Source organism: Homarus americanus, unplaced genomic scaffold, assembly GCF_018991925.1.
Source record: "Homarus americanus isolate GMGI-L3 unplaced genomic scaffold, GMGI_Hamer_2.0 scaffold25860, whole genome shotgun sequence".
Lineage (NCBI taxonomy): Eukaryota > Metazoa > Arthropoda > Malacostraca > Decapoda > Nephropidae > Homarus > Homarus americanus.
The window spans coordinates 2,236,465-2,254,324 of record NW_024724693.1 but is presented as its reverse complement, the minus strand read 5'-3'; the positions used below and the strand labels follow the sequence as shown (position 1 = coordinate 2,254,324).

At 39.4% G+C, this 17,860-nt stretch overlaps 1 protein-coding gene across 2 annotated transcripts in view; it reads right to left on the bottom strand.

Moving 5' to 3' along the window:
* LOC121864507 (ADP-dependent glucokinase-like) overlaps positions 1-15,088 on the bottom strand; it is a 32,944-nt gene extending 17,856 nt beyond the window's left edge. For both annotated transcript variants that reach the window (XR_006088595.1, XM_042363565.1), the window contains exons 1-5: positions 14,933-15,088; positions 12,221-12,417; positions 5,337-5,527; positions 4,332-4,431; positions 3,946-4,082 (exon numbers count right to left, since the gene is read on the bottom strand). Coding sequence is in view for 1 of the 2 variants with exons in the window: in XM_042363565.1 (XP_042219499.1) it covers positions 3,946-4,082; positions 4,332-4,431; positions 5,337-5,527; positions 12,221-12,417; positions 14,933-15,064 (757 nt within the window). In the remaining variant the exon portion in view is untranslated. The remainder of the gene's footprint in view (positions 1-3,945; positions 4,083-4,331; positions 4,432-5,336; positions 5,528-12,220; positions 12,418-14,932) is intronic.
* Positions 15,089-17,860: the final 2,772 nt, after the last annotated feature.

The window sequence follows — 17,860 nt, the reverse complement described above, 5'->3', positions numbered from 1 at the left end:
AGATCTCAAGTTTAGCCAGTTTTAGATTCGGGATTCATATGTTTCTCGTCACTTTTAAAATTTTCAGCCTCTCAAGAATAGCGATTTTCATTACCAGTGTCGCGAGTCATTGTTGAGTGAACAGCGAGCATTGTTACGGTCTTTTGTTATCCGTCGACTCACCGAGTGTGTTTTGTTTACACCGTAATGGCAGTTAGTTTGACTGACTGAGCTGTACAGTGACCTTGGATTATATAGCCCATTGTGCTTAAGTTTTGCGAGATTCTTGTTTAACTATTAACGATTCTTGTGTATTAGCGATTCTTGTGTATAAGTGATTCTTGTGTATTAACGATTCTTGTGTATTAGTGATTCTTGTGTATTAGTGATTCTTGTGTATTAACGATTCTTGTGTATCAACGATTTTTGTGTATTAGCGATTCTTGTGTATTAGCGATTCTTGTGTATTAATGATTCTTGTGTATTAGCGATTCTTGTGTATTAGCGATTCTTGTGTATTAACGATTCTTGTGTATTAGCGATTCTTGTGTATTAACGATTCTTGTGTATTAACGATTCTTGTGTATTAGCAATTCGTGTGTATTAGCAATTCGTGTGTATTAGCGATTCTTGTGTATTAGCGATTCTTGTGTATTAGCGATGAGTGAGGTGCATAATGTAAATGTCGTCAGCTGTTCTGGTGGTAATGATGGCCGTAGAGAAGGTCAACAAGGAAAGCACCAAGCCAAGCGCGACGACCGTAAGGGGGTCAAGAAGAGGATATACACTCTTGAAATGAAGCGAGAGATGCTTGAAATGATCAAAAGTGGTGCTCGTACCTGTGAAATCATGCACGGGTTCAACTGCCCCGAGTCAACCATACGTTCCCTTAAGAACAAGGAAGCCTTAACTGATTCTGCAAATGCATTCTCAAGATTTTCTAGAAGCCGTGAGCAAGGCAACCTGTCTGGGCCACAGATAAGGCATCAAGCACGAGTTTATTACGTTGCCGTTGCACAGAAGAAATGCATTAACTCTCCACCTCCGTTCAATGCTTCTGTTGGTTGGTTAGCTGCCTTTAAGAAGTGTTATGAAGTCAAGTTTGCCCAATACCACGAGGAGAGTGCATCGGCTGATGTCATAGCGGCAGAAAAATATCTGACTGTCTTTCAAGCTCTTGTGAAAGAGGGTGGTTATTGCGAGGGTGGTTATTGCCAAGACCAGATCTTCAATTGACGAAACTGGCATTTTCTGAAAGAGCTCACCTAAGACCACTTTCATTGCCAAGGATAAAAAACAGGCAAGGGGTGTAAAGACTTCAAAGGACAGGATTACAGTTTTATTCACAGCTAATGCAAGTGGAGAATTCTCGATGAAACCCCTGGTTGTTAACCGTGCTGCCCATCCCAGAGCCTACCGTCATGCCAATATGTCACAGCTCAATGTTTATTGAACGTCTAATAAGAAAGCTTGGGTTACGTCTTTATGCACCGATTGGTTTGACAATCACTTTGTTCCTGACGCCCAACAGTACTGCCAGAGGAAGAACATTGACTTCAAAGTGATCCTGGTAATGGATAATGCTCCTGGACACTCTTAAGCATCTAATTGGACATCACCCTAATGTACAAGCTAGCTTCCTTCCTCCTAACACCACATCGCTTCTGCAGCCACTTGACCACGAATTCATCAGTAATCTTAAACTGTTCTACTATCAGTCACTCTATAAAGACTTTCATCAGTTGAGTTACAACAAATAGAGGCAGAACTCTCTGACAGTAACCAGGCTCTACCAGCTAACCAGGAGGAGGAGGAGATGGTAGATGACCCAACTCCTAGCACCTCACCACCCCACAACCGTGCAGTGTTATCAGTTTGTTAATTTGGGAAGAAATATAATATTAAGAATGCAATGGACAGAATTGTTGAGGCATGGCGTAAGGTTAATGTTGCAACAGTGCTACATGCATGGAAGCCTTTGTTCGCTAACTCCGAGGTAAGTGGGGCAGAGCAGACCGAGGCAAGCGTGGAGAGGCAGTCCGTGGCGGCAACACTAATGGACACAGTGGAGGCAGTGTGGTCAGTCCCAGCACGGGATTTTCTGATGTTCAGGTTGAAGATTTGCAAGAAATCGTTGGTCAACATCAGCAACAACCAACAATTGAAGAAATGTTGGAGGAGCATGAAGAACAGCAACCAACACAAGAGGATGACTTTAAACCTGGTGAACCTACAACACGCCAGCTGACTGAATTGCTCACAACCAAGGCACGTCTCAGTGAACAGCTAGAAGAACACAATACCAGGCCTCATCCTCGACACCTTATGTGCTCTGTCCTTGATAAGGTTATGGAGGAATATAAGGCCTTGTACATGTCCTGTGTTAATGCTCGTCAGCAGGCCCTTATTACTCGGTACCTGCACAAGGCCCAGTCTATTAATGTCTTGGCAAACATCACTTTAGGAGATGATGATGACACCACCGATGATGATATTGAAGTGTTGGGTGACTTACTGGTGGAAGATCTGCCTCAAGACTTTGAGGGACTTGATGCTGAGGTTAGAGGAGGTGTAGAGGAGGCAGCCCTCCCTGCCTCGGCCCCCACTGACTCCATCATGGTAAGTTATTCTACAGTATGAGTGAATATAAATATTATTATCAACAATATGTACAGTATAATATGTATGAATATATTACAGTAATGTCATTTTCTTAATGGGTTGTAGGTCATTATAGAAAGGTTTGGGTGACACCTCAGAACTGATTAGGCTTATTTATATGTATTTCAATGTCACTCGTTTCGTGATTTTAACTTTCGAGACGCTAAAACCGGTACCAATTAGTCGTGAAACATGAGATCCTACTGTACTCTGTGTGTCTGTGTGTGTGTGTGTGTGTGTGTGTTATACCCATAATAAAAGAACAGGGACATGAAGAGTACTGTTTGTATGACAGGTGTGTGATAGATACAGTAATCCTATCCATTGAATAGTTGAAAATTTGAAATACAGTAGAAATACATGAAGTAGGAATCTATACAGGAAATCTCAAGGTTGCATTCCAGAATATTTTTTTTAATACTTGGAATACAATATCTCATGGACAGTGTAATAAATCATAGTTAGATTCAGAAACAAGCCTACAAAAGCTTACTTAATCTATATAAAGCAAAACAAATATATTATACATTAGTGATGAAAAATACAGGTTCAACGTGTAAAATGAAGTTGTCGGGAAACCAGGAATCAGAGAAAACCGTACATTTTCACCAATATGCTACATCACACGACCTCTACCCACCCAGATGAAGAAAGAGAGAGACTGAACTTATTAAAGACCCCTTCATCTTCAATTCTTAGTAAAAACAAAGATAATCATAATTCCTATACAGTACAGGTATCCCTAAAAACTTGAAAATTCTCTTATATAAATTTCCTACATTACCACCCCTTTTTTGTGCTACGAAAGCTTCCCCCGCTTATAGAAGTTTGGGTCCCGGGGAAAATTCAAATCATACGCTCCATGGAGTCAGATGGGGCAGCCACATCCCCCTAGTGCTCTCTCTACCAGGTTGAGGCAGGAGTTAGGTCACGGTTATTTTTCAACTCATAATTTCAGGTATAAATTTAAACTTCTTCATAGTTTTCTCATTCAGTTACATGCACACACAATCCAACATACAGAATGTCATGGGGAACTGAACTCTATTTTTCCCTCTGTTCTTTTATTCAAGATACGAAAATTTACTCACGAACGTTTCTTTTTAACCTAACCCATTCATCTATTAACCTGTACTGTACTACCTGTTAGTTAATCATACATCACATTCCTCTGCCTTTATGTACAATTCTTCTTAAATGATTTTCTGGGATTAATGTAAACAATACCAAAGAAAAATTGTCTTACATAATAAAAAGTGGAAATCAACATCTCATAAATAAGGCTAAAGTAAATGGATTTCTTACCAGGTGCAAAAGGAAAGTTATCCATCATCTGTAGTCCACCAACCACAAACAAGTGTGGCTTAAATGCTGTCAGCTGCTCACCAAAATATTCCACTGTGCTTAAAGTTGGGTTGCTATCATCACTATGCATGATGAACCTGCAACAAGAGTACAAAACAGTATATCATTACCTTTACCTTGACTGTATCACTGGGTTCAGCCTGGTGATCCTGTAGCCTCACCGACTCTAAATACAAACACCCTTAAATAACTCCCTCAAATCTGGTTCTCTACATGGAAAGCACTATAATGTTGCTCCAGTGGATAAAATTATCAAGCCCATTGACAACCACACACTAAAAAAAAAAAAAAACTCCCTAAAATTAACAAAGGATGAAGAAACAGACCTGTTAGCTCGTGGAGCCTGGTAGGTACCCCAGCTCTCTCCCGCCTTGTACTCCAAGATGAGGTGGATGTCATCAGCACCTTCTGTTTCTACACCTCCAACTGATGAAGAAAACAAAAATTACCTCAATATTGAAGTAATAACCAGAGTAATATTAACAAATAAAACAAGGATCAAGACTGAAGACTATGAGACAGTTTTCTCTTACAAGTCTTTCCTAAGGATTATCAATGTCAGTTTCCAACTTTTTGACCATATTCTGTTCCTTATGTGTGGCCCCAGTAAAGCAATCAGCCAGACATCTATGGCTATGTTCTAATCAGTTTCAAAGGAATGGCATCTCTCTTGGTGCTGGGGCTGCTGCCTGGCCATTTAAATTACCCAGGTGAAGTTACTCCTTGTTGGCCTGTGGTAAGTAGGGGGATGGGGAAGTGAAGTAAATATTAGATTAAATGTTGGACAAACAGCCATTGGACCTTAGGCCTAGTAACCCCACCTACTGTATTCTATTTACCTAAAGAAAGTAAGAACAAAAAGGCTGGCATGTCTGAATGTTGTTGGTTGTAGTGAGGAAGAGAAGATAAGGATGAACTTATATAACACTACAACACAAGATCATTTTAATAAGTTTAGTCTGGTCTCATTGACTCATGTTGTCTGCTTACTTGATAATGGTAAGTACTTAGTTTTACTTTAGAGGCATTTTTCTCTTATTTATTTATTTATTTAATTTTTTTTTATGTTTTCACTTGGTCTTCACTGTCCTGGGAAGATGAATAGTTTTTGTCTAATGATAATAGTGAGAGTGATATTAAGGAAAATTATATTTAGCAGCTGTTAACCTTGTTCAGAAAAGTTATATATTTCACATTTCCAACAGATTCTCAGTACAGTACCAACAAGGTTGTAGCTTTACAAAGGTTACAATAATATCTAACTGTAAGAGACAGACCCACCAAACTCAGAGGCCAAGTCTTGTCATAGCTGAGGAGAAGAAGCAACTTACCAATGATATTAGAGTTAATTTTCTGCATTATGTAAGGGGTACGTTTGGCTGCAAGAAGCACTTTGGCTCCTTCTGAAGCAAACCGTGATGCCATGACTGGTGCATTACCCCCCAAGGTTGAATAAGACCCTGGTACTGCTTCTGCTGCAGCTAACGTCTCACTGAAGAGAGTCTCATTTCCCACATACCGTCTGTAAAACAATACCATGAATAGTAGAAAATGCAAACCCATATTCACTCCCATCTTGGAAGAAAATAAGCTCAAATTATGAACTGTCGTTAATTTCAATCACATTTTTTAAATATAATTTTTGTTATCATAAACTGAAAACATGGAGGATTGACCCTGGAACTTCTCCATCAGGCACAACACTTAACCAGGCACCCTGTACAGGTCCAGGTACCGGGGGTTCTGTTTCCTCAGACAGAGCCAGTTAGGGATAATCTGTTGTTCATTTTGGATAGACCAATCATTCCTTTCTCCCAATATCACCATCAACCTCAAAAGAGGACAACAGTTGCCCCTACAGGCTTGAGATCTTATCAAAGTTGCATCAACTAAGACTCCCATCTGCCATCTTTGTTCATGCCATTTTACAATTCAGTTCCAGCTGACCAATCAAGGACCCAATTGAAGAGAGAGAATTCCCAAGCCACCTGGTTATGGGGTCTACCATTAAAGATTATATCAGTATCAGTCTTCCACTTCTGGCTGATGACCTTAAGCCAGGTGACTCTGGAATCAAAAGTCAGCTATAACAAGAGGAGTTTGTGTCAAAAAAGTGTCAAGGACATATACACCAGTGGTCAAGTGCTGACACTCCATGACTCCCTTACTGTTTTCATGAACTACTTTGGGCAGTGTTCATAATGACACAACATTTACAGTATTACTCCCTGCAGGCCCCTATAACCACTATATTAGACCCAGTCATTGCTGGCTGGTGGTACACTGGTGAAGAAAACACTGATCAATATCCAAATGATTTACCATAAAAACCTTGGATGATGTTGGTAGGTCTGTGTAATGACTTAATGACCAATAGCAATGTTCCCCATACAGTATTACCTCTTCATACTAAACTTTTATACAGTACTGGACAATACTGTATACTGAAATTTTCTATACAGGTATACTGATTCACTCCTCAGATTCCAGTAGTACTACCATAAAATATGGTAATTTATACAACTGGCTGTAATTTTTAATGTGTGTTTTGGACAATTTTATTGATAATATCCTCACCTGCTGACAGAAATATAGTAAAGGCAGTATAGTAGTTCACAATCAACCTACTGGTACTTCTGTTTGGATGCCAATATAGTTAAACAGCTGAGCCCTATTACTGAGCTTCATGAATAACATCAACAGTGTATGAAAAGTGATTGTAAAAGCAAAGTCTATTTTTTAAGTTGATGTGGAACCAAAAAACATTAATTACATATTGTCTGATAACAACAGTACGTACACAATGTTATACTTCAAATACTGAGTTACATAAAGTGGTCACCAAACATAGATGGTTACCACCTGTTGCCACCATTAACAACAATGCCCAGGGTATAACATCAGCTCCTCCCCACTTCATGCACACTTCCTAAAAATGACTGATAAAGAAACTTGTATATAAAAAGTTAAAACCAGATAATACTAATAATAACTACAAAGCCAGTGTATTGGTATAAACTCTTCTGATGGTAAGCAGGAAAGCTGAAAATTAGGATTGGGTTCTGAAATCCCATTTTATGACCAAGTCTTACCTAAGCAACTTGCATATCATCAGACCAAATCTAAAGCATTCATACCCCTATAATACTGGTGGGTCTGGGGCTAATTCATTAACTAGTTATGCCTTTGTGTTAAAACAATCACCCTAAAAGAGGGTTTAGAGATAAGAGTAGACCACTTGAGGCCTGGAGGCAACAAGTCAAGGTGGCATACCTGCAGCAGGCACCTCACTGTTATCAGTCATAAGCTGTGATTACAAGATCATCCCTTGGTTCCAGCTGCCACTTCAACTCTCCCTTAGGAAAAAGAAGGTATTTTTGCTTAGCCTAGACATTGTGGGTCCAGCAAACATGCTACTGTACATAAGTCAGATTAGAACATTCATTCAAATTAGAAGTGTGACTGGAACCTAAAGTTGTTTCCTGATAAAGTATTTTTGTAGCAGACATCAACAAGCAAATGAATAGATCAGAGAACCTTTGCTGGTGCTTGACAGCATCACTCTTAAACCTTCTCCATTTTTTGATACCTTCTTACTCAGTGGATATTATTTAGGACTTGGTATGCAGTCAAAGGATAATCCCCTTTTTTTTTTTTTAATTCAGCCTGTAGTCTTGCTTACTATCCAGCACTGCTCAATCTAGATGTAATAAAATAAGACTGCCTTTACAAGTGTGGCTGAGTTACCCTCCGTGAACCATGGTTGTCCTTTAACACAGTTAGATTTCACCAGTCGCACATATCACTTTGTCAGTTAAACCCAAATTTATTCACTACCACACAGTAAACAGCAACTGTTAAAATCAAAGTTCACCTTATTAAGATAAAAAAAAACCAAGACCTGTGACTCAACCATGAATAAACTTCCTTGGTGCTTGAAACAATGACAAAACACACTCAGCTCTCCCTCTGGGGACGATGATGGCATGAACACCTCAGCATAAAATAACAAAGTAGCTGGAATTGACACATGAACCTTAAATCAAATCTTAAGGCTTATGACAAGCAAGAGCAAGGTGAGTACAACTGACTCATACAGTATCCCACATTGTTACCTTGAGGCATTATGCGGTGAACTCTTAACCCTAAACTCCTCTTTGGGGCGCAGGTTATAATGGGAAGTAACAATGAATCAGTCTCAGCTACTCTATGTGTCTGCAGGGTCTCATCACAGTACACTTGATGAGATAATACACAAATGACTGAGGACAGATAAAAGGTCATAAATGGTCTGTAAATTGGAAATATCTAAACCAAATAAGCTTTTCTATATATTAAGCTCCACAAAAACTTACAAACAATTCATGCTGTTGTTGTTTAGTTCATGAGTATAACCCTAAGCGAGGCTCTACAGACAAACTAACCATGTTTATACGGCGCTCTAACTCACCGTATTTAAACTGGGATGACAGCTGCGATAACAAACCTGCCCTAGCTGTTGATAACATTACAGTTCTAACTATAACTGTATTAAGATATTTGTAAGTATTCTCTAGTTACTGAACAAAAATCAATAATGGGACATGCACACAGACAAAAACACTACATACCCTCCCAATAAAACTGTGGGGTATTAAAAATAGTATTCCATTTACAGGTGATCTAATTAATCATTAAATAAATAAGAACATGAAATAAGCTTTTGAAGCCTCTAACTCACTCAATGTTATATATCAAAGCCATATTATACTGCATTTCTTTATATACTGTTAAAACAATCCACTTTCATGAAAATTAAAAACAGGCAGTATCACACAATTTTATATATACTGTACAGTATATACGGAACATACATATATACAGTATATATATAGATACACTCCGGCAGTGACAAGTAAGGCTTAGTATTCAGCAGCAGCGACGTTATGTGTTACAATGTACTGTACTGCTGGTCAAGTGTCATGCATCATATACAGTACCACTTGACGATGCTTTGTCTTACCACTGCTCACCTTCCCTCACACTGCAATAGAAACTACTATGTAAATATATAATAACTAAAAAGAAATTGCAATATATAAACTGTACAGATAACCACTCATTCAGCAAAGTTCACAGTTGCTAGATAAAAAAAATTACTAAGACTATATGATCATAAACAGACAAGCAATCCATGGAAATGCACACTGCAAGGGAAACAAGCGTAAAATATGTTTGGTAATGTAATGTTGTTAATGAGAGAGAGAGAACTTTGAGGAGCAGACCAGTACAACACCAAGTCTTCCCACTGGGGTGCTAGCCTTGGTGAGGGTCTGAAGGGAGACTGAAGCTTTATGGACTGCTCAAAACTAAAACACTTTTGCTGGGAGGCATAACTCAGTTGTGTGGCATTGGTTCAAACTGATTGTTATGGTACTTATATACTTACTTAACTTAGCTATGTCAAGCTGGATAATGGCAGTACTATAAGTGGTACAGTACTTAATAATGACTGCACAAGCATAAAAGTAGCAGGGAATACATACATTATAAGTAAATCCATTTCCTATCAGTGCCAGACAAGGTGTATATGAGATTCATACTGGTATTGAATTGGATAAAGATAAAGTCCACAATATGAAAAAAAAATGAGAGGAACAAATTAACAGTTGAACAAATATTTACAAGAGGACAAGTTAATAGAACAGAAGAAGGTGTGTGCCAGGTAAATTTTTGTGTTTATTGAGTTGATGCACAGAACTCAGTATGGAAATGAGAAATGTGGAGAGTGATAGACCAGCATTATGGTGCCCCACTGTAAAAAAAAAATATGACTTCTGAGGAGGACAACACAATGACTGGTTTAGAAAGGAAAGAGATGGGGTATGTATTGTTCTCTCACTGACAATCTCAAGTACAGGCATCCCCCGGGTTACGGAATTTTGAAATTTAACCATAATTTGGGGTTACGGAAAAAATTTCGCCCTGACCGAATTTTTATTTTATTTATTTATTTTTTTTTTTTTAATAATTCAAAATTTTTACAAAAATAGTCAAAAATATTATGTGTGAATACATCTGTGGTAGCCACAAGGTGGTTGGAAGGCAGCTCACCTCCCCCAGTTGCCAGCATTCACCATAACAATGGAGCTGCTCAGTTTGAATTCTTTCCCCAGTGATGCATCTGTGTTACTGTGGACCCTTATTCAAAATGAGTGGAAAAAGACCACCAAGTTCAAGTAAAAACAGTGGTGATAAAAGATTCCACAAAAGAATTGCATTGGACATTAAACTTGATGTTTTAAGGAGGTAACTCCCAGTAACTCCAATCCCACAACCTCACCTCACCACCTCCAGCAGCACTAAACATCATTTCTGGTAAGTAAAATTTGAGTGTTTTATTCATTTATTATCGTGTTACATCATGAATGACTCATTATATGTGGTTAAAACCATCTAATTTCATACATATATGAGCTTGCATCACATTTTTGAGTCTCAAAAAATTTCATTAGGAATGCATCTCAACTTTTATAATGGAAGTACTGTACTGTACAGTATATGGGATAAATGGTTTCACGTTACGGAAAGATTTTCCAAAATGGAACCCTTCAGTAACCCGGGGGATGCCTGTATTTAAATCAAGTACACAATGAGGCAACTAATGGAGAGTGCGGAGAGGGGATGAGAGAAGGAGCCGTGACACATATGGGTACTGATTCTGATGACTGCGTGTGCATATTACTGTGTGGTCGGTGTCAGCTAGGAAAGTGATGACACGTGACAATGACATAAAACATGGGAATTAACATGAGCGTACAGAAGATTGAGGTGATGGTGCTAGTGAAAATGAGGAGGATGACCATCTGAAAGAAACAATAACTACTAAAACAAGAGCTGAAGTTACTGGTGAAATTTATCTGTTCACTTGAGATACTTACAGTGCTAACAACAGATAAAGGACAAGATGAAGACACTGAGATGAGGGAGATGAACAATGTGAGGGACCTACAGTACCAACAAGGAACTTATCAGAGAAGACAGAAGAAAGTTTAAAGGCAAAAGTGGGAAAACTAATCGAGTGATATTGTAACTCTTGTTGATTCTAAGTCAGTGAAGAATAAAGACTGGATGCCTTTAAAATATGAGTACTGTACAGTATTGACGAGCATTTACAACATCCGATGAGACAAATTTGAGAAATAAAGATAGATAAAGCAAGTTTGGACTGCCATAAGCTGGTCGGTGATTCAAAAAACAAATGTGATGAGGATGGAAGACAGTAGAGGACCCAAGAGGACAATGTGTTCAGATATTTGAGGAACAAAGACTGCCACCTCCCCACCCCTAGTGCATCCCACCTGAAGTTTAACCACCCTGACACTACCTGGGGGCCAATCTTCAGGTGATCCTTAAATGCTAAAATTGTGAATGGTCTTAGTCTGAGAATAAGTGGTCTCTACTACATGACCGATAACTACCCGTTCAGTAGCAAATTTACGAGTAGGTCTGTTATACCCCATAGGGAGAATCCCCGTCAGCCCCCCAACCAACATCTGAGAATGGCTTCTATATCACTATATTCAATATCAAATCAGATATTCCCATCTGATGGACCAGACTGCTATCTGATGAACAAAAAGTATTCAAAAGCATATGACACTGGATCCATCCCTTGACACAGTGTGGGTTTAGGTTGACACCAAACATTACCAAAAGCTTAAATAGCAACTGAATCATTAGATAAATGAGACTATTCTTTCAAACTAAAATAAATAAAGTCTCCAGCAGCAATAATGATTCAGGAACTGGGTGGTACAGTTGTCTTACTCCCAAAACTTCTAAGAGTCATTACAGTAAGCCAGCTGTAGGTATGTAAGGCGCTGTAATGCTCATGTACTGTACATTATATCACTGACCAGGAAGACAAATGGACCGAGGATCAGGAGAGTCAATTGTCAGTAAATGTACACACCAGAGCACAAGTAGGGACCACTACACTTACAGAGAGCATCAATTGTTAGACTCTGGGACATGTTTGAGGTTTTAGTATATGACTGAGCACTTACAGTAACAAGGAGGCTTCCAAACACCTGTTAAATAATTCCCACAATGCCTAAGGAATGGTTCCCTTCATAAATGCAGGCTTCTACTGTACACTATTTACTAATACAAAAATAATAATGAATAGTGTATTTTAACCTCAAAGACAACTGGCAGACATTACAGTACTTACTCAGCAGCAGATCCAGCAGTATAAAAGAGGGCATACATTTCTTTGAGCTGCTCGATGGAGTCTATACGGCTGAAGTGTGCCGTACGCTGAGGTGGAGTCATAGCACCCATTAAGAGTGACCCCTGCACAAAAATATCCTTACACGCTCCATAGCCAACAGCGATTTGCACCTCACCCACATGATACTGCTGTTCAACCTGGAGGAGATAACAACAAATGCACATTAATTCTTATGTATTTTGATCCCTTCAAGATTAAACATTTATCTTTGTTTTTACTGTGTTCTCTAAATTAGCTCCTTGACCAAAATACAGTACAGTATAGTCTGAATTTACGCGGATTTTGTTTACGCGTTTGGTCATTTATGCGGTGCCTTGCCAGAATGAAATGTTTTAATTACACGGTAAATTACATCATTTACGCGGGAGGTGGCGCGGGCATTGTGCGCATTAGGTCGCTCTTACGCTGTCATCATATGACGTATCAGACTGTGATTGGGCCACGCATCCTTACCACCCACGCATTCCCTCCGCCGCTAGCTGTGATTGGTCTAATGTAACATGACGCGCCCTGCCACCAGAAGTCGCTGACCTAGCCGAAGGAAGAAACGAGGCAAGGAAAGCAGGTGAATGACAAAAACTCAGGCGAATGGAAGGTTGTGAGGAGAGGGACGATCAAACTGGTGGTGAGAAAAGACACCAAGAATACGACAACAACAGCTAAGTGTACCAACTCTTTCAGTCCTTTGATAGACGAATTGGACATTAGTATAGTCATGGACAAGGCTGACAAGGAAGGTAAGAAAATCTTGATTGTTGGCGACTCGCAGGTACGGTACATGGACAGAGCTTTTTGCGGTAAAGATAAAAATAGATTGAGGGTGTGTTTGCCAGGAGCTGGGGTGGAGGATATAGTTGACAGGATGGACAATATCTTTCTGGTAATGGGAACAAACCCATTATCTGCAGGAGGCAATGATATTGGCTGGTGTAGGAGTGAGGAACTTCTTGATAAGTTCAAGACAGCTATAGAACGTGTTAGGTCTAGGGGAGGGATCCCTATCATATGTGGTGTACTGCCTAGGGGGAGAGTTGGCAATGAATGGTTGTCAAGGGCAGTTGGTGTCAACGGCCATCTTGACAGATATTGCTAGTCAATATCAGTCCCATTCATTGACAACTGGGACAACTTCTACGGCAGAAGGGACCTTTATGCTAGGGATGGGGGTGCATCTGTCTAGGGATGGAGTGGCTACCCTGGCTGGGACTCTCGAAAGGGCAGTCCAAAAGATGTCAAAGTCTTTAAACTGCTAGGGGAACATGTGAGCACGGGGGTGGATGAGGCTGCAGTGGGAGAGGGTAAACAAAGTGAAAGGTTACAGGGAAATAGTGTTAGGAATGACGACAAAACTAAATTAGGCAGCGAGTTAAAACCTAAACGCGGCAAAGGGAGGACTCAGAACACGACTAACTTAAATGTCTACTACGCGAACAGTAGAAGTATGAGAAACAAAATGGATGATATTATGGCCTTGGTATGAACCGAAAAAATTGATACAATAGCATTCACTGAAACCTAGACACACGTGAGTTACCGGTCGAATACCAAATTGCGGGTTACAAATTATTCCATACTGATAGGCAGATTAGGAAAGGAGGCGGAGTAGCAATCTATGTCAGGGATAATCTGAAGTGTGAAATAAATAAGGAAATAAAAACTGAGCGGAATACAGAAACAATTTGGATAGAATTAATCGACGGTATGGAAAAATTAATCACAGGAGTAATATATAGACCTCCCAATCTTTATAGAGTTAATGAGCGACTTATCTGGGATGAAATGCGCAGGGCTTCCATACACAACAAAGTCTGTATAGTAGGCGACTTTAACCTTGGCCAAATAAATTGGATTGACCTTACGGGTAACTCAGAATCAGAGGCTTTTCTTGAAACGATCCAGGACTGTTTCCTAAGTCGACATATAACCGAACCCACCCGGGGTAATAATATACTCGATTTAGTTCTGTCGAACAGAGAAAACCTCATTAGTCATGTCGAGGTAGGGAACGAACCTGCTAACAGCAATCACAAAGAAATTAGAATCCAGTTAGATTTTCAGGGCAGACGTAAGGAAAATTCCACAAAAGTCCCAGATTTCAGAAGGGCAAACTTTGACAGTTTAAAAAGGCAGCTGAGAGAAGGGGTGTCGCGCTTGGGCGTGAACCTGACAGATGACACCAACCTGAGATAGCCGAGTTCTACGACAGACTTCCATGGTCGGAACTGAACTTGAATTTCAAAATATGAGAGACCCAAAATAAAACTCGATTTTGATTGGGCCAAATATACTCTGAATTATCTTATAAATAGACGTCTTATTCGAATATGATAATAGATTAGTGGTAGGAATGAACGGAGAGCTACAAGAAAATAATACCGACATTTGACTCCTAACAATGAACAGAATACGGCTATGAAAGAGTCCTGTCTCATATGAAATTTATCTTTAAAACTCGAATGAGACATTTATATAGGTTACATTACCAAGATAAGCCAACAATTCTGAAAATGGCAACTTCAATTATGTACAGAGACAGTATGAGGAAGCCGCAGAAGTTAACCACAGATAAGGGTCTCTAATCTAGCCTTCAGCCAACCCACATCTCAAGACAAAAAAACTCAATGTTTTACCAAAGTATTTCAAATATCTTACCTCAAGCATGGCGTGAAGGACTTGTTGAAGTTTATTAGGTAATACTGAGTAGCCGTCATCACGACTAAACCAAATAGCAGCGAATAACACAACAAGAGAGAGTAAGGTAGTGAAGATCTTGCTAGTCTCCATGGCTGCCACCGTCACATGTAAACACTATGATGAACAATACTAAAAATGTACCACGAACACCTCACCAACACCATTCACTTATCTTTTTATCTTCACACATTATCCACACAAACCTAAGTTAATATTTTAATCTTACGAAAACTTAAAGTGTAGTTAGTCTGATTTGTTCTTGGTGTCTAAAATACTCTAAAAATTAAATAGTTTAGTAGTCCTAGTCGTGGTATATAATTAACAATCCTGTACTACTATCTCAACACACACACAAGGTCGAGTGCCACAACTACTTGTTTTAACGTTGTTTTCCCAGAATAACCTATAATATATGAGTGACAATTGTCTTAATTATCATTGGAAGTCTATATATAATCCTAAGCTGATTTACTAAATTTAGATTAAGAGAAAAAATTTATATTTAAAAACAAAAAACTTTAACCATTATATTATCAACCCATAAGAATATACAGTAACTTTTTGCAATTTTCTGACAATTTTAGAACAAAATTAGCACTTCATATAAAACACCATAACAATGTTAATGATGTCCATTCGTTGTCCTCACCATAGTAAGTGTGTTCCCATCAGACAATAGTGGGGGCAAAATTCTGGAAGTTCATCCTGGGGAAAAATTTCCCTGCCCAGTTGCTAGCTTACATAACTGCCAAATCACAGCAATGTCCGTCCATGTTATTCTTGTAATATAACATGTACTGCAGTTTGTACTTGATTTGATAATAGGGATAGTTATAAAATTTCTGAGAACAGCTGAACAGGAATGGTAGAATAATTTATGTAAGTAGGTCACTGTATGACTGATGGTCGTGTAGTGGATTCCTCCCCTACAAACGCTGTTTGTCGCTGAGTAGCCGACCCCGCGAATTCCCCTGTGTATGCCTCGTGGTCTGGGTCAACCAGCGCCGCCATACATCACGGAGGTCAACTATTAAGCCACGCCGACCTCCGCTATATAAGACCTGACCTCGTGGTGACCTCTCTCTTCTTCTAGCTACTCCACCTCCTCCTCCTGCCTGGCGGTCCTCTCTCCCGCCGGCGAGCATGGCGACCCACAAGCTGTCCTCCTCTGAGCATCCTCACCAACCAGCTCTCTCTACATCACGCTTGTAACCACGCTGCCAACCTACATTGTACATCCAACACAACATGTATACGGAGAGCACATTGTGAGTTTCCTTTCTCCATCCCATCCTGAGTGTGAACCAAACATAACGTACCCCACAGTGTGTCCTTGTTGAATATTAAGTAATTGTAATATACGTTTACACCATTATTAACAATGTTTTGTCTTTATTCCAATCATAATATTTGGCCACTTTTCTAGAGTATGCATAGTGGGAACAAACTCGTTCGCCTTCTAAATTATATTTTAGCATAGATTTACTTGGTTACATAACAGACGAGTGTGGTGGTGCCGAGTCTGCCGACACGGTCGTCGACCACATACATACCTATTGCTGCCGTTGCTTCAACTGTTTTTTCCTATTTTTATGGGAAATCAGGACATGGAGATCTTGCATATTACCGTTTTCTCAAGGATTGATTATATAACTTCTATCAAATGTATATTTCCACCATTTGCTAGATATTTTAGTGCATTTGATACAGTTCTTGGCGCTACCACATTGGTCACCACTACGGCTGAGATGTTTATCAGTGGAAAGTTTACTTTTTCTCCACTTTGTGAGAGCAGGATAAAGGTCACTTAGGTTAGCTGGGTATATTGCCCCAATTGTAAATGTAATTGTATACAACACATGGATTAAATATATACAATACCGCGCGCGCGTCATTTTAAGTACCTGTATAATTAAGGGAGTTCAGAAAATTATTACTAGAGAAGAAATGAAGGGATAAATAATAAGGATGAGATGATAAGAAAAGTGTGTTCACCCAACTTAACAAAATGTAGACGAGTATTAGATTAATCGTAGAATCTAAATAATTTTCCACTTCAAGCTCTTGCCTCGCATGGTTTATAGGCCATTTTTTTTAAATTATGCGTTTATTTCGGGTTTAAGCGGGCAAGTGCCGTAAACTGTTTTGTTTTCACTTTGATTACTGTACTTTACTCGGGTGCCGTCTTATTTCTATCGTTTATCAGAGTCGGTTAATTATTTGGAGTTCTATATAATCCAAATTGAAGGATAATGTCACTTCCTCTGTGTTTAGACTGCACAACCCTGAACCTCAACAATTATATTTTCTACCAGGTCGTATCATTGGCATAACGCGAGTAAATTCTACAATCTACCACGTAATCCTTTGTCACTGAACGGAGGGCAGCAGCGGCATCACCAGGGACTCGGAGCCCTTGGTTCTCATCACAAACCGGCCAGACCTTTGAACTGTTTGTCAATGTTGATTTATCATTTCATAGACGCCGAAAATCACAATCCTTATTCACAACGCCTGAGTAAGATTTATCTACCACACTTTGGGTGCGATTTAAAAAAAAAAAAAAAAAACACCTGGACTCAGCTGAGAAATCGTTACTTCTTTTGTCAGAAGGGATTCCAACGTATACATTTCCTGGTCTTAACGACTGCAGCGAATGGGAGTCTAGCAAAGGATGTTGGCAGATCCTTAACTCACATCATTGTCATAGCTGGATGATCGTCACACTCAATTCAGAGTGACTTAGTTGTAGGTTTCCCGATCCTAAATAAGGTTGGGGGTTATTTCCTAAATTTGGGCCTATAGGCAGTTATCAAGCCTGGGAAGATATTAGAAGCAATTTGTCCTAGTAGACCCCGATACTATACGGCATAAAAATTATGGAGT